This window comes from Rhyacophila brunnea, unplaced genomic scaffold (genome assembly GCF_057557595.1).
Source record: "Rhyacophila brunnea isolate RB1 unplaced genomic scaffold, BYU_Rbru_1.0 scaffold_13, whole genome shotgun sequence".
NCBI lineage: Eukaryota > Metazoa > Arthropoda > Insecta > Trichoptera > Rhyacophilidae > Rhyacophila > Rhyacophila brunnea.
Genome location: NW_028232785.1, coordinates 10,984,782 through 11,011,234, shown reverse-complemented (window position 1 = coordinate 11,011,234; position 26,453 = coordinate 10,984,782). Strand labels below are relative to the sequence as shown.

General features: G+C 35.7%; 1 protein-coding gene across 1 annotated transcript; it reads right to left on the bottom strand.

The window, feature by feature from the left end:
• Window positions 1–798: 798 nt before the first annotated feature.
• LOC147076465 (uncharacterized) lies at window positions 799–26,268 on the bottom strand. Its single transcript, XM_085940888.1, has 11 exons — window positions 26,076–26,268; window positions 21,099–22,228; window positions 19,518–19,671; window positions 19,046–19,228; window positions 17,075–17,206; window positions 8,819–8,958; window positions 7,633–7,762; window positions 6,554–6,655; window positions 4,477–4,605; window positions 3,315–3,514; window positions 799–2,363 (listed from the first exon to the last, which is right to left on the bottom strand). The coding sequence occupies exons 1-11, from the start codon at window positions 26,209–26,211 to the stop codon at window positions 2,091–2,093; spliced, it is 2,709 nt and encodes a 902-aa protein (XP_085797014.1). The 5' UTR covers window positions 26,212–26,268; the 3' UTR covers window positions 799–2,090.
• Between the last annotated feature and the right edge of the window lie 185 nt (window positions 26,269–26,453).

Genomic DNA, 26,453 nt, shown 5'->3' with positions numbered 1-26,453 from the left:
TGAAGATATTTAGTTAGTTACAAATTTTATGTGTATTTCATAAAAATAAGTGTGTTAGATTTTCTATTATATGGCCTATCTAGCTCAGATGGTCAAATTATTTTTTGCACGAGAAGGAGCGATAATTTTACCGATTCCACGAACAGGAACGGCGCTTCGGTGCGCTCCAGTCCATTTCGAGCCCTGCATACAATGGGAAAGTGCTTAGGGAACCAGCATCAAGAAACATATTGTCACCTCAATACTACAACTAGATAACTTGATTTTCACTATTTTTGAGGTTCTGCATTTCCATCTTTACAAAATGATAAAACTAGGTAAGTCATAAGTAAATGGGACCTGTATTAATTTTGTGTTTGAAAATATAAGATAACTTTAAAACCATAAATGCATTAAATAAATAAAATAATATATTATCTACTTTTTTTTTCATACGATTGAACATTATTTAATTGTTCCCAATAATAATTAGGCAAGCACAATTTTCCATTTTTATTTCAAATAATAATTAAAGCCTAGATTTATGTTAATCAAGTAAAGTTTAAATTTCATCTTCCCAACAATTACCAAATCAGAGTTATCTAGTTGTAGTATTAAGGTGAGATTAAACACAATTAAAATGAACATAACTGACTTTGAAACCAATAGCCTCAAATAATTTATTTATTTGTGGACTTATCGGTATTTGAAAATAAACGTATCATAATGATAATAATATTATGTAGTTATATTAGTTGCAATATAGATAACTTCTTACACATTTGCATATAATATGTACTTAAGTATATAAACGATAGTTACATCTACATAAGTATACATTTTAGTTATAAATATCAACATAGACAGTATAACAGGCCATTAAATCTAATGTTATATATTATATTTTAATATATATATATATATTTATTAAAATAATATTCATTAATGGTGTTTCGTTTTGGCATCACTTTTTGTAAATTAATTTGAAAAAAAAACAAAAAGTATCTTACAATTATGAGGAATAAATCTTTTTTTATATGGTGGGGTTTTGTAAAAAACCTATTAGAAACATCCTTGTGGTAACCCTACACTCCGTATGTGAAAGAACTATTTTTCTAAATACTTATTTGTAAAATTTTGCGCGATCCTGACGTCATCTATGAATCAAAGTCAGTAGTGTTATTACGATGATTAAAAATGACAAAATAATATGAATAAATAATTGCCAAATCTATTTTTGTTCCATCGTCTCTCAAAACCGACAATACAGGCCGTGACACAGAATTGCAACCGTATTGCATTCAAATTATGAGAAATAAATAGCACTACCATCGAAGTTTAAAGTTTCGTATTACAAGTCCTTGGTCGTCTCTGTTATTAGTGTTAAGGTTTCGGTGTATATCGATGTTTTCTTTCACCATGGCCTCTACAACGAGGAGTAAAAAACAGAGCACGAATTGGAACCGGAATGGAACCCTAAAATCTTGAGGACCCATTAATTATTTTGGAACCGGAATCCCTTTGTTGAATTGTGTTCCTACGAATCGGTAGACAAGACATCTAATTTTTGACGTTTGGAATTAAAATAAAACTTGAGCTGCTAGACATAAGTAGGTAAGTGTATTTTTTGTCTTTTAATGAACCAGAACAGAACCCCAGAACCACGGTTCCAATTTTGTGATGTATTGAACCTGAACTGACACCGGAGCGAATCCTGGGTCTGACAAGTACACATTGTTTTTCAATTTGTGTATGAGTCAGAGTATGGACCTAATAGGTTGAGCAAGTGGCTGACATCCATTTCTCGTAAAAACAAAGTCTGTCAATACAAACCTCCACTCTGTGGAGGCCCATAATATGATCCTATTCGGATCGGACATGGTCGAAAGAAAAGAAGTAGAACCTCGCAATCGAATCAGCTCCGGGTAAGACAATCCAAAACCCAAATTATGTAAAAAAAATATTATGTACTCCAATGAATATTATTAATTATTATTGATAGTTGTTTAATCCCAACGTTTAATAAGCACACAACGATTTGACGACGTTATGTTTCAAACGGTATCATACAAACGACGTACATCATTTAACTTTTCGTCAATAATGGAGTTCTACCAAATAGCTACAATTCCAACCAGTAAACGGAACAGTAAAGACAGACAATTTAATTTCGCCCCCCTATTCGAAGTGTCGCCGGTTTCCTCGTCTTCCCCTGCGAAGTTCCAGACGTGGCCCAGCTTGGGCCTCACCTGCAGGCTGAAGACGGCTTCGGCGAGGCCTCGCGGAGACCTGACTACCAGCGAATACTCCCCCGCGTGCTCTGAGGCCGAGGCCCTGCCTATGGACAGCACAGCGGTTCTGCACCCTGATGTAGACGTTGAATTCTGTAATTGAATATATACAAATATAATATATGAATAATGCATGTTAAGTATTGGTTAATAAAGGTTTTTGGAGCAACATTCAACTCGATACGGAGTGTCTGGGACTAACAATGTCAAAACCAAATGCCACCTATTCGACGTTTGCATTCAGACAGTGCTGCTTTACGGTAGCGAATTATGACACCTTACGAAGGCCCACAGCAACCGTATACTGAATTTCGAGGACAGATGTTTGCGACAGATACTGGGTGTGGTATGACTTTAGGAGTAATGCAAGTACCAAGTTAGCAAGCAGCCTCTCATCACGCTGAGAGTGAAAAGGCAACTTTGGACCTGGCTTGGCCACGTGCTGCGGATGCCAGAAGAGAACCTCAACGTAGCTTGCCTGTTCTTCAAGCCAACCAGATTCCGTCGTCCTGAAAGGCCGCTAAATACTATATACCTATTATAAAGTGTATACGGCGGAGCTACGGGATGCTGATATGATATGGAACGACGCAAGAAGGCTGACTAGCGACAGGGATTCTTGGTGGCGTCGTGTGGTGTTCATATGCTCCATTTAAGGGGCGGATATGCCACGGTTGTCAAATTAATAAGTACTGTAGATTTTTAAAACGTCATAGCAACCCTTTTTCTTTTCTGATTCCCACCAAAATTATCATTTGTATTCAGTATTGTTTGGCAAATCACCATGAAAAGATACACAGTTATACAGGGTATAAAAATTGTGAAAATTTATTACAAAATGTAATGAATATATTCGAGTTAGTTACGTTTCGGGCATTACGTGAAATTTATGATCAAAATAATCGACGTACAAAGCTTACTATTCGTAATTTAATTGGAAACTTCAAGTGAAATGGTAATTTTTGAGATCTTAAGAAGCCAATCCGTCAAAAACCTAAACGTACTGCTGAAAATATCAGTGTTGTGAATCAATATTATACATACCTCCGTGTAGTGCGCCTGGAGAGAGCCAATTGTGTGACCAGGCTGTAGCGCCCTGCCGGCTCCCAGCCAGACAACCCTCGTTGCTGAAGGGTCCGCACAAAATTCTGCCGTCAGCTCCGCGGGACTACCCTCGTTGACGGCGATGGAGGCCGAAGGATCGATGGCCCTTGCGACGGGGGGTCCGCCGTCTTCTCTGGCACCTGATTCCAGAAATGTATCTTAGATTAGGACATTTCGCAGTTTTTATCAAATAGTTTGAATCAGCGCGCGTCAGACAATTCGGGGAGGAGATATAATAATCTATTACTCCATAGAGTGATCAAAATAAATGAAAACAGCGGCAAAATTACGAACGGCTAACGTCATGCATATACACGAAAAATACTACATTTAACAGCATACGCCAGATACGAATTTTGCAATCTTATTAAAAATACTAGATGTGGTAAGTTAGCAACACTGTCACCTTTTCGTGATGAATTGTTGCAAGTGCGTTAGGTATTTTTGAGAGTTTCCGTAATTGTAACAAATTGAATTGGCACCAATAATGTAGTCTACAAGCTGTGCATGTTTCATGAATATTGGTCTAGTAGTCTTGTGACCTCACTGAGATTGAACCTGGAGCCCCCAGATGAAATGACAATGCCTTACGTACCGGACTAAGAGAACCTTGATTAGATTCGTGGAAATAGTCAAAATGCTAATCAAATATTTTGACAAATATTTAGAAATCACATATATGATTTGATTATTAGTAGGTATAGATTCACACGATTCATTGATGGATTACTTAATGCAATACAATTACACCACTCACCCGGACAGTAAAAGATGTGCTTTCAATTACCATTTCTCACAATCCAAATTTTCTTATAATGTGCATGTTTATGTGGTTTCAAAATTATGTCGGTATTGATGTCAGTATAAATAATAATAATGATGACAAATTTGCACAGTTTTGCATCTAGTAATAGCCTAGTAGCCTTTATAAACGTACGTTGGCCGTGCGGCTTTGAAAAAATCACATAATTATATTGTGTCCTCACCGGAATTCGAACCCAGAGCTCCCGGATGAAAGACCATCGCCTTATGCACTGCAACACTAGAGCGTTCAACTTAATCTAGAAATAAATGCATGCTATCTTATGCGAGTCGAACTAGCCTTTCTGACTAACGGCCGCCGCAAGCATCTCCAATTTTCTGGCGTCCTCCTTCGCCAATCCTCGGCATCGGAGTTCACCAGCCTGCTTTTGAAGAAGCGAGCCTGGTCGCCCCCAACAACCGGCACTTCCTGGAAACATACCGAGTGAAGTCAATCACAATCGATTCGACAATACGTTTGTATAAAGTAGAATGTAACCACATTATTATTATTCCGAATATGTTAACTTACATTCATGAATACGGCTTACCATAATATAATGATTTTTTTTTATTATTACATATAGTGAACATTACAAATTATTAATTTAAGACAACATGACATTTAGAAACAAAGAAATATTATTAGACAGTATTGTATACAAAATGCGTAACTCTATTAGCTCTCCTTACTCTATAGAGCGCTTATGATCAGGTATTAAAAAAGCCAATAGTTAAAATTTGTCGCAATTAAGTATTGGAGTCGTAGTTTTATAGTCGTAATGTACAGGGCGCGATACCGAAAAGAGTGTTTTCAAAAGTATGTATGTTCAAAAAAGAAATAGATCAGTATGAAGTTATTAAACAGTAGAAAAGTGTAAATACAACAAAATATAAATTAGATAAGTACAAGGAAGTACCTACACCTACCTACACCGAATGAGCTAAGCAGACCCTATTTTAAGAATTTATAAAACAACGTCCACCTATACTCATCTTCACGTAGGTGGAATATATCAACATCCGAAGCGATTTGGTTGAACAGAGTTATTGCCCTCCCAATTGGCATAATCAATGGCAGGTTAGTCCTCCTCCTTGGGAGAACAACTAATGCTCCCGAATTTTAAGATAGTTGTCACGGACTCAGGTCAATAATGGCAGAGTTACTTGTAGGTTTAAAGACAGTACCAATATTATAATAACATTTGATTGTCCCCCTGAAATGCTGAAGACCAGATACCAGATTCATAGTTATGCTAGACTTTCTAACTCTACGACCAAGATATACGTCATGTAGTGTCGCGAGTCGCTGTCGTTGTCGAATGTCTTTAACTGCCACTTAACATTATAGCGCCTGTACACGTGCATGGATTTACTTGTAGCAATGGTGAGTATTTTAAACTATGACGATAATAATTATTTACACGTAAAAGTGCTAACTGTCTCGCCACTCTCATTCTTCAAGAGTAAGCGAGACGCGATGTTGTCATTTTACAGTAGGTACTATTTGACGGGTGGTGAAAATCGGTTAACCTCAAAATGAGTCTGCGCGGTGTAGTTAGTTTTTTTACCGGCAGGTTTGCCACTGTCGTTCTACTGCGCAGGCGCAGATATCTAACATATCCAACTGTCACGTGAAAACTCAGAAGCTTCCGAACATTTTTGATGCATGCATGTATCTTGCAACTTGCATGATATTAGGTACATGCTTACACGTGCATTTTCTTATTATGGCCACGATGATACGTACAGTAAATCCATCCACGTGTAAACGGAGTATTACGTTATGTTAGGTCAGGTTTGGGTATTCTTTCTTTCTTTCTTCTTTCGACCATGTCCGATCCTAATAGGATCATATGGGCTTCCACATAGTAGAGGTTTGTATTGACAGATTTTGTTTTTTACGAGAAATGAATGTCAGCCACTTGCTCAACCTATTAGGTCCATACCCTGACACCCACAAATTTAAAAACAATATGTATACTTACCAGACACGGGATTCGAACCTGGGACCCACGGCGTTATAGTCCAACGCTTAAGCCGCGCGGGTATTCACCAATCAATAATGACATATGTCATAAAAGTGAATTATTGTGTCACGCACTCAATTGGATAAATGCTTTCCATACAAATTTTGTTTGAAGTTTCAACGAAATTTAGTATTGTTTTATATTGCATTTTACATACGTTTCTCAAATCACCAAACATTCGTCAATTATTATTTTAGGTAAATTTAATAACGACATCTCTGCATCCGGCGATCAGACTTTCATAAGGAAATGTTTGTTTGTGCCTGCCAAGAAAGTGACAAAAAATCTTATTGGCGTCACATGCTCTACAGGAGTAAAAGTAATCAGTGAAGAAGAAGATATCTTCACCTGGAGGACACTGAAGCTGCAAGGCTCCACCCAAAGCCACTTCCATTTTATTTCCTGTGGCAGCTTGTTGGAAATCTGGCTCTTGCGTGACGTCGACTTCATCTGAAAAGACAATGACAAGAAAAATTGTATCAGGAGCTACGTGGATTCTTGGAGGTACCACGTCATGCCAGTAGTAAAGACCCCATATTATTGATTATGCAAAGCCTACCTTCTTAAAAAAAATATGCTACAATCATCTGTCTTTGGGTATGTATTATAAATTGATTGTCCGCTTGCCTAACTAGACAAGCAATAATAACAACATGACAATAATAAACACAATAAGAAAAGCTGCAGGTAATATTGTACATTTCACGCATACAACACATACATACGATTACACACGTATTATAAAAAAAAACACAATATCAGATTACCTGAGGCTGTAGGTATTTTAGCCAAGCCTTCCTTACTAAGAAAAATGCCTACTATTATGTACTCCAAAAATAATATAATTTGCACTTCGACACCTGTCTATAGGTATGTATAATAAATTGATTGTCCGCTTGCCTAACTAGACAGACACGTACATAATACTAATACGTAATCAACTATGATACTAATTTTTTTTCGACCATGTCCGATCCTAATAGGCTCATATGGGCCTCCACAGAGTAGAGGTTTGTATTAACAGATTTTGTTTTTTACGAGAAATGGATGTCAGCCACTTGCTCAACCTATTAGGTCCATACCCTGACTTACACACAAATTAAAAAACAATATGTGTACTTTCCAGACCCAGGATTCGAACCTGAGACCCACGGCGTGATAGTCCAACGCTTAAGCCGCGCGGCCACCGTGGGTGTGGATGATACTAATACCTGCAATAAAAAAAGTTGAAAGTGATATTGAACATTTCACGCATACAATGCATACATAAGATTACACGATGTCATATTATCAGATGATCTGAGGCTGTAGGTATTTCAGCCTAACGTGCTTACAGCGATGTAATTTTTGTAAATAAGTATAGCATAGCCCAAGGTTTTGCGATTTCATCCAGCATTAAAAACAAAAATATTTATAGCAATACTCACATCTGACGTTGAGGAAATATCCGATGGAAGAGTAGTTTCCGAAAGCGTGGCTTGCAATGCACTTGTACCATCCAGAATGCTCTCGTCGTACTGAAGTGAAGTTCAAGAAACCGTCAGCGCTCTGAGCCACCTAGAACACATGTAGATATTACCGTATCTTGGTTTATAAATCTATCTCTCAGTAACGCATGAGAGAAAGCATATATAAATGTGTAGGAGAGAGCGATACAGAAAGAAGACGTATAAAAATAGATATGGTGAAAGAAAAAATACGCCACATATTGTGACGTCACACGATTTTGGGTATTTGTAACCCCCCCCCCCCATCGTCACATTTTTTCACATAGCCTTTTACCACCCTGTCTATACCTATTACATAACATTTTTGATAGTCCCCCCCCTCTGAACGTTAAAACGTTTAAATATTTTCCTTAATTTCCAATCCAAAATATTGTGTTTTCAGATCTTTTATATTTTTTGTTTACTTTGTGACGTCACCTTTTCTCTGACACGCCTAGAGTGTGACGTCATAAATATGGACGGCCCATTATACGAATTCTAAATTTGAAAAAAGCAAATAAAGATTTTTTTTAATCGGGTCGTGAAGAAGTTTATTTTAATGATAAGATACTCTCAAACTCTCCCGTTTCTTATTTTCTTCTCAAACACCTTCAGTTCACTCGGTAATGCTGAAGATTTCCGACCAGCTGATAATGACTGATGTCTTAAGGCTATACTTCAGCTGGGACGCGCCGTGATTGTGCAAACGACGCGTGCAGAACAAAACATGATTTGTCAAAAAAAATCAAAATGCGTCCATTTAATGTTATGTGTATTGTTCTATTAGTAATAATAATAATATATTCATTGACATGTTTTCTTTTTCGAGTAAATGGGTAACGTTTTTTAGTCATCTTTACACGATTTAAGAATTAATTCCCCCGACGTCATCACAAAACAAATTGACGTGTTCATAGTTCGACTATCGCTCTCCGATCGGCAGCGAGTCCGAAATTTCGTCGCACCTATAGTTGAAAATTATTTGCCGTTTCACTGAAGTATGCTCTTAAGACTATTCATTAAAACTCTACCATAGATCTACCACATGAAACTGCGAACGGAAGATTGACTTATGCATTTTATTTAGTTTAGTATAATAATATGGCATGGGTTTGATTTGACATACCGGTGGATCCCCATCGTCTTTCTGCCACCTGGCTCCAGCCGGTGGGTTGCTGTCCACCTCGCAGCGGAGGGAAACCGCGGAACCTTCAGCGAGTGGAAACCCGAAGCCTGGCACTCTGCTTATTCCGAACCTCGGAGCGTCTACAACAAAACAAAAATCAATTACTATAATCAGATCCATTTGAAACTAACCAATACGGGCAGGCAATGCATGGGTTACCTACATTATTTAGAAATGGGTCAGACAATTTTTTTTAAATATTAAAAGCTATTAATTCTAGGGATTGCAATACCGGTATTTCAAAACGTTACCGTTATCGTTACCGAAATACCGGTTTTAAAAATCAGACAATACCGATAATTTTGACATAGAAAGTGGCAACAACATGTATTAAGTATTGACATAATAGGCTTAACATGACTGTATTTTTTGTCGGGTCACGCGATGTCTAGTTTATTTCCATTGCCCTTCAACGCCCTTGGAGACCAGCAATGACACGTGCTATAAAATATGAATATCTCTATTCATTGGTAGATACTTATATTTATGAGTCGTTTAAAAGCAAAAATTCCACTATCCTTGTCATTTGATGCAAAATAAAATTGCATGTCATTAGATAATTATTATGCACAGTGGTGACTTTGCATGTAAACCCAATTTTTAAATTCATCTGTTACTGTTTTCTGGAGATTTTGTATTTAATCTGTTGGGTTGTACATGTAGACAAGAATATAAAATTACATGTATGTACATGTATGTCATCTTTGTATTTTTATGGACAGTGGTGTTTTTGCTTTTAAACAACTCATTTTTTCATTATATATTTCACGAATACCGGGCATTCAATAGGATATACCGAAATACTGCTATTAGTACTTTTATTCGGTATTGCAATCCCAAATGAAGTGCATACTCTCTCCAAACACAACCTGGAAAACAACGTGATAATTTTATCAGACCCGGGATTCGAATCCGGGACACGTTGTCGCTCGGCCACCGTGGGCGACTGGATGATTTTTTGTATATATCGTTTTTCGAATCCCCCGATACGTATTATCTCAGGCCTGTAATAAATAATATATGTATATCTGCAGTTCATAGTTATAATACCTCCCTTGCCACATGCCATATTCACATACGGTTGTAAAGACCCTTATCAATATCCTTCTTTCAAATATATATAATATAATATGTAATATACATAGATCCTTTTTGACAAGGCTTCACACTTCGATCCATAAGCCTTTCTGAGACCTATATGTAGCTCGCAAAGTACAGCATCAATTTTTGTCATTTCGTTGGATACTTTTCTTAAAACGAATTGAATAGATTGATAGTTACTATAGTGAACACCCACGATGGCCGCGTGGCTTAAGGGCCGGACTATAGTGTCGAGGGTCCCATGTTCGAATCCTGGGTCTGGCAAGTACACAAATTGTTTTTCAATTTGTGTATGAGTCAGAGTATGGACCTAATAGGTTGAGCAAGTGGCTGACATCCGTTTCTCGTAAAAATAAAATCTGTTAATACAAACCTCCACTCCGTGGAGGCCCATATGATCCTATTAGGATCGGACACGGTCAAAAGAAAAAGATAATGATGAGACTGTAGATCGAAAATAATGTGCACACTTGAACAGTCAAACACACATGAGTTTAATTAAAATATATTATTATGTATATATTTAAACAATAACTTTAAATTCGTTCACCGTGAGGTGTTGTACCGGAAAGAGATGACCGTACCTATAGTACTGAAATCAAAAGACACATCAGTCAAAAACCACAGGTAACAATTTCAACAGAGAGTCATTTTATTAGTTATTATAAACATACCACATTACAGCCTTGGGTTCCTAATTACTCATTTATTATTATTATTACAACGTTTTTCTTAGCTCGTATTCTTATTTTTCCGGTGATTGTTTGTCAGTTACAAATCTTTCAATTGATTTTTAACTAACTCCCCGACTAGCTAGACATTTGAAATTTTTAGAATATATCAGAACACGATGCCAATGCATTTTTTTAATACGTTTAGCCATGTTTAAGTAGAATTGATTTAATTTTCAGTTAATTCTGTTTTGTATGAAAAGTTATTTCGGAAGAAATCCGTAAAAAGTAAAACTATTATTGGTTGCTAAGTGGGTCCTAGCAACTAAATTATTAATATTAATATATACGTGCGTCACTATGGAAATCAAAATGACATTTCAGTATTATTTTTATCAAGTACAAATTTTTTTGATCGTTTAAGCTAGTCAAGTCAAGTTTATATTATGATTCAACAGAAAATTTAAAAACGTTGTATATAAAAATCTTGTAATTATTTTGATACTAATTTACACATCCGACAAATCATATTAATTGTATTATGATAATTGATTTTTTACTTATTGGAAGGGGCTCGAGATAACAACACGCTATCTTGTCCAGAAAAAAATACAAGCCTGGGGAAGTTACATTTTTAATCGTATGTTCGCTCGCACGGTCAAACAGCAATCAAACTGGCTCTACTTCAGTCAATCGATCGAGATTAAATAAATCGTTTCACACGATTACGATGGTAACATTACATTAGAGGCGAAGAGTGAAGGTAGGCTGTGGAGATCTGACAAATATATTGCACAATAAATTTTGTCACTCATGCTTATTTGATTTCATTGAACTGATAATACAAATTGCAGATGGTGCCCGTTAATTTTAAAAGTCAATTAAACCCTGCCTAAACCAAAGCATAATAGTTTAGGTATGCTATGGGCGATCTGACAAAAATAGTGTACCTACACTTTTTCAATCATAATTATTTATTTTCGTTCTATTAAGAATACATACAGATGGTGTTCGTTAGTTTTTCTTAATTCATTAAGGGCCCACATGCGGCACGTAGGTCAAAATGGAGATTTTATGGTATTTTCAGAGCATAAGCCTGGACATTCCTAAAACGTTGTGGATAATCCATTTATATAATTTTGAAGCCTAATTATCCTTTATATTTATTTTTAACATTTGATGGCTGAATAAAGTATTTTTATTACATAAAATAGTATTCTTTTAAACCTCTCGATCTAATATTTTAGAATATAGTCATATTTCAGTGGATACATGATTTTTTAGATTTATTAATTTTTAAACGCATTTACAAAATCATTAGTAAAATTAATGTTAACATTATATATAGTGACATATTTACGATAAAAAATTATATTTTATAATATTTGTGATTTGTGACCAAATTTGACAAGAATTGGGCATTTTATTATTCAAAATTGGGCACGATAAACACATTTGAGGAAAATTCTAAAGATACTGATTATAAGCTATGTCTTGACCATTCAAATGTGATAAACATCCTACGAATAATGATTGCTTTATAATAAAAATTTACCTAAGAATAAGGTAGTATTTTTTTTTAAATAAGCCATTTATATTGGCATTTCTCAGTGGTTAGGCTAGAACATACGGCCGTAGCCGTAAATTGACAAATGATAAATGAAATAGGGAGTAAGATCATGTTAACGCGCGTGTTTTTTTTTGTTTTTTTTTATTATTATTTTTTACGTCGAATGGCCAACTGATGAACTAGCAGTGATTATGTAAATTACATAGATATTTACATTTTTGTTGTTTACTTAATTTTTAAAAACTATCCAATACCCTCTGTAAATTGTAGTTCAATTAAAACAAATATGCAATACTGACAAAGTTTAATGTGCACTATTTACGCCGTATCTTAACTGCCTACCCTCCACCTTTCGCTATTGCATATATTTGAAATTAAACACTGCCTTCAGAAAACTATATCTAATAGAGATTTGATAGAAGAATATTTTTTAATCAACTATGGTTTGGTTAGGCAGGGCTTAATTGAATTTTAAAAATATATGTATTCTTACGTCAATGGAAACAAATTAGTATGACTGAAAAAGTTTAGAGTGCACACTTTATGCCAGATCTTCACAGCCTACATCTTCCTTTCGCCACTGCAGTACATTATAACAAGAATGTAAGAAAAAAACAAGGTAACAATAAATACTAAGTTTATCCTGATCATGTCACTTGGTGCCTTTTTAGATCGAATTACTCCCACCCAATTGAATCGATTCAATTATTGTAAAAGGTTCGCGACAATTTTCTACTTGCGCACTGAGCCAGAAGTCGATTTCATTAGAAGCTCGCATTAATAAAGCCATCATACGGAGGGTTTTAGGTAGGTACGTAATTTGTATGAGGACATCATTCTCAAACTGTGCACGTCTTGACTCTGTAGCTGTCAGTATATTATTGATCAAATATCCATTCCCATAGTATTATATTATGACTGTAATTTTAATGAATAAAATTCACAGCTACTCGTATTTAAACCGCTGACTCGCTCAATATAATTATGTACTGTAATATAATGTTTAGGTATTACTTTTGACTATATAAATTACGAATACTGACTTATCAAAATGTCACTCGAATCTAAGTACCTAGCTCGTAACTATCTCACTAGATAATATGTACTGTCATTGTATTTATACTATCGTACCGACCGTTACGCTGCAAATAAAACTCATCTTCATCTTCATCACCATCCTCAACACCATAACCCACACATCGAACACCACAACTCTATACTGGATAGCAAAAAACCCCACTACCTATTTCTAGAGCACTGTCTGTACAGCAAACTTTAAAACGTCTAATAAATAAATTAAAATACATTATTATGTTGAAATATTGTAAATATGTATTAAAAGTTTAAAAAACTTAAAATAAAAAAATTCATGTGTTGCGTCAATTGTTCATCGAGTGATAGTAGTTGTTGTGATGGTTTATAAACCCACGATGGCCGCGCGGCTTAAGCGTCGGCCTATGACGTCGTGAGTCCAAGGTTCGAATCCTGGGTCTGGCAAGTACACATCAATTGTTTTACATTTTGTGTGTAATTTATAATATGGACCTCATTGGCGAAGACACCATACTAAGGGATTATTTAAAGCCTACCTTCGTAATAAAAATAATTTAATCTGTCAACGACATCTGTCGTATATATTGTAAAAAAGTAGAAATGTATTATAAATAAATAAATACCATAATTATTTGCCGGGGAAGGTGATGTTTTTTGTCTATGGACTTTATGTCACGTGACCTCAGGATGTCTGGGGCATTCCATACAAAACAATAGGCTCTAATGCGTAAACCTAAAGCTTTGCGTATAATATATCATTAAAATAATTAATAATTAGATAATTTAAAAAAATTACTTCTATTGCATTCAATCACATATGAATAAATATAGATTGTTTTTTTAAATAAAAATAATGATTTTTGATGTGTATAAATACATATCGCTCAATTTGATGCCAAATTTTATCGAATTAGTGCGTCGTTATCATTAGTGTGTACCTATTCATCAGTAGTAATATCGTATTGTCTTCTTATTTGCCGTGAGTATACCTGACAAGTGTGTTCTATGTTTCTGGTCTCCACAGCCTAACTTCAAACCTGTTTCAAAAGTCACCCTTTGACACTGATGGACCTAATAGTTTGAGCAAGTGGCTGACATCCATTTCTCGTAAAAATAAAATCTGTTAATATAAACCTCCACTCTGTGGAGGCCCATATGATCTTATTAGGATCGGACATGGAATGAATTTAAACAGATAAAAGCGTTGAGCTGAAATAGTCTAAATGTGTTTTTATTACCAGTCTTGTTGTTATTAGTCTCCCGCACGCAACGTGTCCTATGTCGCACGCTCAATACAACAGTAGGGGTGGTTATAAATAATACCAATAATTGTTATAAACCAAAGTTTTTCTCATTAGTAGTTTGAAAAATATCATAGCAGGGCTCGAAATGGACCGGAGCGCACCGAAGCACCATCCTGGTTAATAAAATCCTTAAGATTATCGCTTTGTCTCGTGATAATATTAATTTGACCGACTGAGCTAGATATTATGTCATATAATAAAAAATTAACACACTTTTTTTAATAAAATACACATAGTTAGGTACAATTAGATAACTTTAGTATGTTAATATTTTCGTAAAACTATCGAGCGCTCCGGTTTGTATTTCGAGCGCTGTAAAAGGATGTAAATTGGAACCACGCAGACGCATTTCAGGCTTAATTTTTTGCAAAAATTAAAATTATATAATTAAAAGACAATTTTAATTGTATTAATTTCATCTATATAAAAGTTTGGGAACCGCCAAATTTAAAGGGTTTAACTCAGGGATTCAAACGACTGGGAGAGTAGTCTAATATATTTGGGCTTAACATGGGTTGAATACCGTAATGGGTTCATATACCTATCAGGTTTCTGTCACTAAACCTTTTTGCTCTGTACTTCGATAATAAAATCAAGCAACATAAAATTGGGACAACTCAATCTGAATATTACGTATTAGACATATCCATAGCTACAGTTTATGACTTCTTCTTGAATATGGATCAAATATTATTTTAGGAGCCCAGCTGGAGCCCTGGCGAAGTTTTCTACAAGCTTATTTTAGAGTGCGTCCATAAGAAATTTCCTCATTTATTTTAAGACATAATATACTTAACTATTTTCCTTTCGATAATTATTCGTTAAACGATTATTTTCCAACTGCCTTTCTTCAAGGCATGCTCATATGTCATTTCTCGTGAGTGATAGTATCAGATCATGACGTCTAAAGAATTTTAATTTATATGTGAAGCGCCTAGTTTCAAAACCCCCTAAAACGATTTGAGGGAGTTCTGAGAAAAACGACAAAAACGATTTTGGATAGTTTTGAGAAAAATGAGAAAAAATCATATCTATTAAATCTATGAACTTTATATAAAAAAAAATTAATTCGTTACATTCGAAAGTGTATTTTGGCTTTTCCATTTTAGGGGTATTTGAAAAGCACACCCAACCATTTTAGCATGTTTTGAAATTTTCCCTAATTTATTACTTATTGACCGTTTTTGGCATTTTATCAAGTTCAATCTTTGCCCTTAATATAGGTAACAAAAATATCTATCTAAATAGATATCTAACTCAAAAATTTTCACAAACCGTTTTAGGAGCTTTCGAAACTAGGCGCTTCATGTGTCCGTCAAATATCTACGTAGTTACAGCCATGGCTTCTGGATCAAAACTGTTTCCCCGTGTTAGACTTATCAGACACCATTAGCGAGGATGCAAGACTAGTCAATGGGCTCCCCAAAGACAATATAGACGTTTCAGTGTAATTTTATTTCATTGTTTAACATCATTTATATTCGGTACATTTTTTCTCTTCTTAACTAATTTTATTAAAAGCAGCTCTTTTTAATTAAAATAATAAACTTAAAAATATGTTTTCACAGGTGGAGCATATAGACACCGCACTTTGTAAGTATTCAACCGTTTTAGTAATGATTGAAGTACGATTAAAACTGAATTAATATATTATTGTTTTTAAAAATTGACTCCAACTTAATCAGACTATTAGGTATATTACAAAATTAAAACACAGTTTCAAAATGGAATCTCGAGTTTTTAAGCGATTCCAGTTCCGGTTTGGAAATTTCGAAATATGAAATGATGGATTCCGGTTTCAAAATAATTAACAGATTTCCAGCGTTAATTTCCGGTTCAATTTTTCAATTTCCACCTCGATATAGCGACGCTTTTTAGTGGCCTGTAATTTGAGATGATTGTGGATGTGGATGCTGGGGGAGGGCGGTTTAAATGGAATTCGAACCTTAGTGCACTAACCTTGATGTTGTTCGGCTGTCTGGAGCAGGTCGCAGGTTCATGCACTCACATCGTAGTTAGTGTATAGTGAGAGTGTCACTCTCACGGTTACACTACTTATGAATATGAATGATGATGATAAGTTTGTATGAATGATGAGATGCAACGTTCGCTCAAACCATATCAGATTTAGCGCTTCACAGATCGTACAGATATGTTACGTATGACACACCCTGTGCCGGTAACACGGCTTGATATATGGTCTAATTGACTGAGTTCTGAGTTCGTACAGACACTCGAATTGAATTATTGCTTGGATGACGGTCACACTGTAGCAAGTTTACACGGTCGTGGTCTATGAATAACTGCCGTTGTATCAATCACGGGCGACTCGTTGAATAGTTGAGCGCCTGGATGACAACAATAATTGAGGATAGTAAGGTATGAGATATTTGTGCGGGTGTAAGGATTGAATTGAGATCATAATTGGCCCAACCATATAAATATTAAATAGTAATTGTATCAGTAAAGACCCGTAAAGATATGTGTAAATACTTACATTGCACGTGTAGTCTCGTGGAGGCCACCAGGTCACCGCCTAATGATGGGTGCGACGCCGAGCAGCTGATGGTCAAATTATGGTGGGACCTTCGCACCATCAGTTTGGCTATGGTCACGGCTCCATCCACGTCTATCAGTACCGAAAACACAACAATGTATAATTAACTATTTCTTTTATTCAACGAATAATTTTGAACATAAAACTTTTTTGAATTTAAACATGAGTGTCTAAAATATTTTCAGTGTTTTCAGAATTATGTATGTTCAATTAGAATGGTACATTCTTAAAATCCTATGAATTATTCGTTGAATAAAAGAAATAGTTAATTAAAATTATTAGCAAGTTCACGTAAGTTACAACAGAAACTTTTGGAGTGATCGTGACGTCGGTTATTAATTAAAGTAATAAATACTTTAATTTAGAATACAAAAACCGATTGCCTACCGTAACTTAATTTGGAGAGCACTTGTGAGCAGGTATTAAAAAGGCCAATAGTTAAAATTTGTCGCAATTAAGCATGGTAGTCGTAGCATAGTGGTAATGCACAGGGCGCGATACCCAAGAGACGCAGATTCGATTCCTCCCGGGTGTCTTACTTTTTCAAAAAAGATTTCTTCTATTGGCTATATTTTCTCATGAGTGTTTTCAGAATTATGTATGTATAACAATATATTATGAATTTCCACGCGAACGGCATAACCGTTTGTGCCCTCATTATTTGGCCATTCGATATAATTAGCATGATATTTAAATGCGGTAATTATATAGTCATTAAATGCTCCGCGGTCAACAAGTGAAAATTCATAATATGACGGCTGATACCATAAGGTACGGCTGGAAACTGTGTTATGGACAAAAGTATAATTATTATTACTAGCTAAATTCTCATTACGACTTCTCCCAATAGAAAGCTTTGGAGGCAGGCGCGCGCACAGAAAAAGACGAGGAAAATAAGAAAAATGCCATCTCTAAAACTGGGCTGGAAATTGTCTCATTTATAAATGTATACATGTCTCTTGACAGCATCCTTCCACCACAACATACTCTGGGAATGTCTTAAAATATGTACAGAAAGGAAAGGGCTGCTCAAGTCGGTTCAACCAGCTGTTGGGCCAATCGGACAGTCCAACCTGGTCGCCACAAAGGTAAATTTATTGCATTTAGAAAATTTGCGGCATCTACTGCCAACGTGAAGATCTCTTCACTTAGAATGTTCGGCAGTTTTGTATTAGCTTTTGTTACTTACTACAATTTTTAATATTGCCTCTACCTGCTCATTTCTCGCATGGGTAGAGTGTATGCTTCATAACTTTGCACTCCGACTCTAGGATTAAAATGATGTAATATATTAAAAAAAACATTTTTTTACATTTATTTTCTTATTACTACGAGTACAATAATATACTAATACAAGTGACCGCGGTGGCCGCACGGCTTAAGCGTTGGACTATAACGCCGTAGGTCCCAGGTTCGAATCCTGGGTATAACCAGTATAATTTTTTCAATTTGTGTATGAGTCAGAGTATGGAGCTAATAGGTTGAGCAAGTGGCTGATATCCATTTCTTGTAAAAAACAAAAAAAATCTGTCTATACAAACCTCCACTCCGTGGAGGCCCATATGATCCTATTAGGATCGGACATGGTCGAAAGAAGAAGAAGTGAATATCATTTGATCTAATTTTATCCGAGGTAATCAGGGAAAGAGGCGTAACATTGTAGTAAAAGGTGCAAAGTTATAAAACTTACACTCTACTCTTCACTTAAAGTCATATAAATTCAGTCAAAGCACATTTGAGTGCATGGCGACCTTAGTCTTGGGTAACTGCTTCTGAGACATTCCCAGTCATAAAAATGATACTTCATCCAAACGTAGGGTCCCGTGATACGCCCGATTAATACCGGGTGTGGTTTGGTAGACAGAATATCAGAATAGTTATCAGTAATTATATAACAGTGTGTGTACCTACCGTTTCTCTGCGCGTACGAGATCAATCCTGGGACTTCCGGTCCCCAAATGAGCGCCGGATCCGGCTTGCCTCCTTCGGCCCTGCACGCCAGCTCGAGGTCCGACCCCTCCTTGGCCGGCAGGAAGACGTTGCCGGGGTCCAGGCGACGCCCGAAGACCTCCAGATACGGCGGAGACGGCGCTTCTGTTGGGACAAAAAAATCGAATTTAACATTAGTCATGCTGGCGATGAAAATGAATCAATTTCATGCTTCAATTTCGTACATATAATAAATGTAGAGTCCGTATTCTTTATGCTATCGTGCGGTTCCCCCCCCCCCCCGCTTCAGCATCTTAACACTGCATTCTCTCTCGTTCCTTCCCATTGAAAACTTGCAACAGTCGAACGCGATGTCACAATGCTTTCCGTCCGCGAGCGACGTGACGTGAATGCCAGCATGAAGAATACGGACAGTTACAGAGAAATCACTCACCCAGCACAATGAGTCTGACGGGTCTCCCAGTGACTACTTTCCCGTTGATGTCACGGCCAAGGCAGTTCCAACGACCTGCGTGCTCCCGGGCAACTCGTGCAATCAGCGCATGCCTCGCTATCTGTAGACGAGGGTCGTTCAGGAGGGACATGTCCTAAAACAAAAACAACAATATTTTGTAACACGCTATCAACCAAAACTGGAAGACGTAAATACAATACGTCAAAATTCATAGTACCTACAGATGGACAGGCCACATCGTCGCTGGATGCATCACAGCATCCAATAGTAACCTAAGGATATTGAGAGATCTAAACCAAGTTTGGCCGCGCGGCTTAAGCGTTGGACTATCACGCCGTGGGTCCCAGGTTCGAATCCTGGGTCTGGCAAGTACATATATTGTTTTTCAATTTGTGTGTGAGTCAGGGTATGGACCTAATAGGTTGAGCAAGTGGCTAACATCCGTTTCTCGTAAAAAACAAAATCTGTTAATACAAACTTCTATTCTGTGGAGGCCCATTTGATACTAGTAGGATCGGACATGGTTGGAAAAAAACAAGTTGGCTTGATTAAATATTATTGAAACGACTTGGAAGTGTACGACAAGGTGCTGAAAAGAGTGAAGATATCAGGAAGATACTTTCATTCAGCAGTGGATTGACAGTGTCTGAGAGTAATGATGATGACGATTGACACTCCAGTGGCGAAGATTCAGATCTAAAAGATTGTTTACCGTATACCATACTTCCGGATAAAGCAAAATAGGTAGGTATTAAATCTATCTCGAAAACACCTCACACTCACTAGAAAAAATCATATTTGAAAAAATACGAAACTCGACGGGATTTGAACCCATGTAACCATTGGTGTCACGCCAATGATGAAAACGTTCCAAAGGTGGTCATGATCCTCAACAATAAAGGAACGACAAAGAAAAAGAGAAATCCAAGAAACTGAATATATTGTTAAGGCATGCTTCCTATGTACGTGAACAAATTAACACTGTATAAAAACTGTTTAAGAAAATTTCTTTTAAAAGATTATATATGTTCTGACACAAATGTACAGATGTTATTCGTCTGAAGTAGGCTTGAGGGAGACTTTCTGTCAACCATATGGGTGTACAGAATACTCTGACATAGATTGATGCTCCATCGGCATATTTCTAGTAGGTAATAAATAACCTTTTCTGACAATTTTGTCTTAGTGGATGTGGTTTTGATTCTGTATGTAATTATAGGCCGACGCTTAAGCCGCTCGGCTATCGTGGGTGTGTAACTTCGTGGGTCCCAGGCTCGAATCCTGGGTCTCGCAAATACACATATTGTTTTTCAATTTGTGTTTGAGTCAGAGTATGGATCTAATAGGTTGGACAAGCGGCTAACATCCATTCCTCGTAAAAACAAATCTGTTAACCTCTACTCCGTGGAGGCCCATATGATAAATGCTTAAATTCATTCGGCATAGTGTAATAATTGTCGCAAATAGTGCAAATCGATATATTCTTCCATCCATGGTAAAAGGGGCAGCTATGGCCATTTCAGTTGGTCCAAAATCGAAAAGAAAAGTCAAAGTACTCACCTCTCCATCCTTCTGCCACGAAGTAACCCTGAAGTCAGCAGGCAGAGAACACTCCAAGAGCTGCTTAACGTCCAGTCCTGACACAACTTCAGCATCGTCTTCAATACCATCATCACTTTTACCGCTATGCCTGTAAAAGCTACCCTCGACATTAACAGGCTTCGACGAAGTGTTCAGCAGAATCTTCCCAGGATATTTCTTAGCTTTCTGCAAAGAATCTGTGACAGTCTTTAATTCACCTTCACCAGTCAACTTCTGAGGCCACTTCTCACTGGCTAAATCTACTCCGAAATCGTCTTTAATCATTTCTTCTTTATCAACCGTCCCATCTTTAGCATTTGCTTTTTTTACTTCTTCAACTTTATATCCATTAACTTCTGATTTTTTTTTAAATTTATCAAATTCATCTGCAGTTTTACCATCTTCCGAGACTTTCTTTTTTATCTTATCAACCAATTCATCTTCTGTCATCTCTCCATCTTTCATAGCTTCTTTTTCTGTCTCCAAATCTTCATGCAAGAATTCACTAGGATGTATCATGATGTCATCTACGTACGACTCAGATTTCTTCTTCATTCCTTTCACGATATTTCCCATATCCGAATTAATAACATCACTTACTTCACTTCTTATATGTAAAACCGTATCTCCTGTTATCTGATGACCTCTTTTCTTTGGACGTTCACCATTGACGTCTCTGACAACTCTACTTTTAGAATCATCGCTGTTACTCCCCGTCGATTCAATGCTTTCTCCATTAATCTTTTCAAAGACACTATCCATAAACGTATCTCTGTACATCTTTTCAGCCTCGTGGTTTTCAGTGACATCGTCTTTTCTTTCATCTTCTTCTTCGTCGGCTTCTTCGTATGTTGTTTCCAAGATATCTTCTCCACTTATTATTTCAAATTTTGATTTATTTTGACCAACATTAATCACGAGGGCGTGGTTGATGAACGTAATATCTGCACCATTGTAATAATCCTCCAACTGCACTTGAAGCAATGATCCGTTTCTGCTTTTATCTGCATCATCAGACTCAGAATCTTTACCGTGATCCGAATTCTGTTCTGGCTTCTGAGTATAAGGATTGACGTGCGATTTGTCATTTGGCAGTACAGTACTACAACCTGAAAAGATAAAATTTGAATTACACTATAATGTCACCATCTTCAAACTGTCTAAAATAAAGTAGACACAAGGTTTCCATCCACTAAGTATATCAAATTGATTTCGAATGTTCTATATTCTATAATGTAAGTATTTAAAATGTATCTGCTTTTTTCCAGATTCATTTACTCTTTTGATACGTATTTTGTGATAAATTTTGATCTAACATTCCTTTATCTTTACTTCATTGCCATTATACATATCGGCACTATTAAAAGTCTCCTTATTCATATGAGATTTTTTGCGATACTTTCCCGATCGTTGTGCGGCAGATTTTAATATAATTGAATCGGTAAAACTCAATAGTCAATGCGAAATATAATTTATTTACACGTCGTGTCTGTCTCTATAGTCCTATCCACATATGGGAATTTTCCTTTCACAGTGGATGCGTTGTGTGCGTACCTATTGAGTACCTCAACCGTTTTCTAAATAGCCATTATTCGTGATGAAAGTGCTTGCGAAGACAGATCCATCACTCTTGGATTTCTGTTCAACATTTCAGCAAGGTTCAGTATATACAGCGAGAGGGAATGGGATAACTGGACGCCAAGACAATTGGACGCCAAGACAATTGGACGCCGCACTGTCGTAGTCGCGTAAACAGAACGTAGACGATGAATTTTAATCAGTTTTTATCTACTACTTAGTAATTTTAATTCATTTTACTCTTAATATAATGCTTTTTTTATTGCGGATTGAGAATTACCATGCCTAAGGCTTTATATAAAAATAAAAAAACTCTTTTTTTGTTGGAACTTAAACATATGCACGATTAAATCATTATTTACGTGTGCATATTTAAACTCTCACGAACTATTAAAGCATAATGTAATAATTTAAATATAAATAATAATATTAAATATTTTTTTAAAGTACGTATAAGTACCTAACGTATATTTATTTTCGAATTGCGTGGCGTCCAGTTGTCCCGGCGTCAAATCGTCCTAGACCCCAGCGAAATGAATGCGTCCTACAAATTCTGCTTGAGGCCTGCACAAAACTACTCCATGTTAAAACCACAATTTAAAAGTTGAAGTAAAAGTGAATGATAACTCCAGTTTAACTTCTCAAATTCATTTCCAGTCTGACCCAAAGATGATTACTTATAATAACCAAATAAAATTAAAGAACCATCTAGAGTGGAGTAAAGCGTCGCGAATATTTCTTACCCTCGTCGCTTCGCCCCACAATGGACGCGTCCTAATAATTACACCAACATCTTGTATGTTAAATCATAATACCTACCCCTAAATTTTACTAACTTGACTCGGAATAATAATATTGTATTCTCTGTGGAGGAATATATATTGGCATTTTGCTGTGATTGCATGACTGCCATGTCGTAAAACCCAGGGTCGTAAAAATATGCTGATACAATCGTATTCTCTATCCCCGTTTATTCGCCAGGGGTTATCAAGTCACAGTCGCGGTTTATCCGTTGTTATCTGAAGATTAATTGATCACAGTTCGTGATTTAAAAAAAAATGATAATTCAATCAATAATTCTGTGGTTGTAGGTAAAAGTCCTTAACCCATTGCAGACAGAATTAATTTGTCAATACTTATCATTTGAAAAGGCGCACAGATTACTAAAATTGATATGTATTATTCATTTAATTCAAATATTTTTTTTTAAATATTTATAGATTTTGTATTTTTCTATTAAGAACGTACATAAGTGAAACGGCAAAATTTTTTCAAGAGTATGTGGGACGTAATTTCGGCCGCGTTGCTAGTCGGAGACAGACAGCGAGGTGTCCGCACGTCGATTTGTTTTGTCGTGGCGTCGGATAAAAATATTCTTAAATCGTATAAAGATGACTAAAAAACTTTACGTATGTACTTAAAAAAGAAAACATGTCAATGAATATACTATTATTATTAGTAATATAACAATAAACATAAGATTAAATGGACGCATGTTGGATTTTTATGAAAAATTATATTTCGTTCGGCTCGCGTCATTTGCACAATCCGCGCATCGCCTAGTCACGATCTTTTTAGACCATGCTTCAGCTGAGGTATAGCCTTATTTTATACAATTATACAAAATTACATAGATAAAAAGTCCATGATAGAAGTAAATAATAAAAAGAAGATATACTAAAACTGGAGCTAAATATAATACTCTTCAAGATATTTAGAAGATGGAGGGCTATTTAATGTTTTTTACTGTCTCAAACACCTCATACCTAGCGAACTGATCATTATTTTGACAAATTTAAATAAAAATAGATTTTATAAATCAAATATTTCTTAAAAAATATATTGGACTGTATATAACTAACATCATAAAAGGATAGCTACATATATTATTAAGTAATTTCAACTTTAAAAAAAAATTAAATACAATTAAAATTGTTTGATTTTCATCGTGTCCTCCATCATGAAACACCAGCGCCAAATTACTGTACGTAAGCCGCTCGGCCATCGTGACATATTATTTAGATTTAATAATCTAAATAATTTATTTAAGAAAACATAACAAATAATTATCAATCTGGGACGTTCACAACATAACACTTAAGGCCCGCGATGGCCGAGCGGTAACGTGTCGTTCTATAATGTCGTGGGCCCCAGGTTAAAATTTCGGATCTAGAAAATTCACATGTTGTTTGTTGAACGTATGTTTGGTCCCAGCGTATAGAGCTAATATGTTGAACAAGTGGCTAACATAAATTGTTCATAAAAACAAATAATACAACCTCCAGTCCAGGGCCGACTATATTCAGGCCGGGACACAAAGCTGCGAATTTAGATCGTAGGACTTTTTTTGTAAACTGTAGAATTGAAAAATGGCAATACATTAATTAATTTGAACTAAATATTCAATCAAAAATCTTCATTTGCTGCGAACAGGTGACCTCATTGCATTCACTAACTAGCACTACAATTTATTATAACTCGATATCCAGTGCCCCGGTCTGACTATAGTTGGGCTTGCTCCACTCGGTAGAGGCCAGTAGCAAACGGTGGAGGTAGCCTGTTTTATTTTAGATTTTACATAAATAATTCATACTGCACTTTATCAGGTATACGTATTTGTTTTCATTGAACTAAGACTACAATTTGCAGATAGTGCTGGTTAGCTTTTAAAATGCAATTAAATCCTCACTAAACAAAACCATAATAAGTTAGGTATCCTATGGGCAGTCATAATAAATTAAATTTGGTTTTCATTGAATTAAGAAAACATAATAATATTACAAACGGTATTAGTTGGTTTTTTTTTCTAATTCATAAAGCCCTGCATAAACCAAACCATAATAGATAAACAATTTTTTTTTACTATTATCTACTATGCCTTGGTTTCTTTTTTTCTCTTTTGACCGTGTCCGATCCTAACAGGATCATCAGATTTTTGTTTTTAAGAGAAATGGATGTCAGCCACTTGCTCAACCTATTAGGTCCATACTTTGACTACATCACAAATTGAAAATCAATATGTTCATTTTCCAGACCCAGGATTCGAATCTTGGAGCCATATTGGCATGGTTTACGCAGGGTTTAATTGAATTTTAATAACTAACCAACACTATCCGCAATCATTTATAGTCTTTAGTTCAATGAAAACAAATACGTATGACTGACAAAGTTTAGTTTGCACTATTTATGTCGAATCTTAACAGCTTACTTCTCCACTTTTCTGATAGAATATGGTGATGAATGTATGTTATTAATGTATTTCAGAATTATTATCTATGTTTATATTATATTTTTACCTATCTATAAAATAAAAATAGGTAGATAACTAATCAATAACAAAATATTATATTAATTAATTATTAATTGATATCCACTTACATTCTTGCAGAATTGACATCGATACAAGAAGGCATACTGTCATGCAAAATATGCCTCTATTCTTGACAATGTATCGTTTCTCCAATCCCAGGGTGCCTGACATCTGCAAACTTCCTCGATTCGTACACCACGTCATTTTTACGTCAAGACAACAATTTGGCACAGTTTAATTAAAATTTTCGTTGGGCAAAACAATTTTTGTGTTTGATTATTTATTTTTTAAGTACTTGTCTTTATTTATGTGTTTACCAAGACTATAATTTTTACAGTCATATTTTTTTAATAACAATAATTTTAAATTTAATATACATTCAATAAAAATTCGTTTATTTTACGACACTCATGAACATTAAAATTCTACAAAAAACATCAATAAAA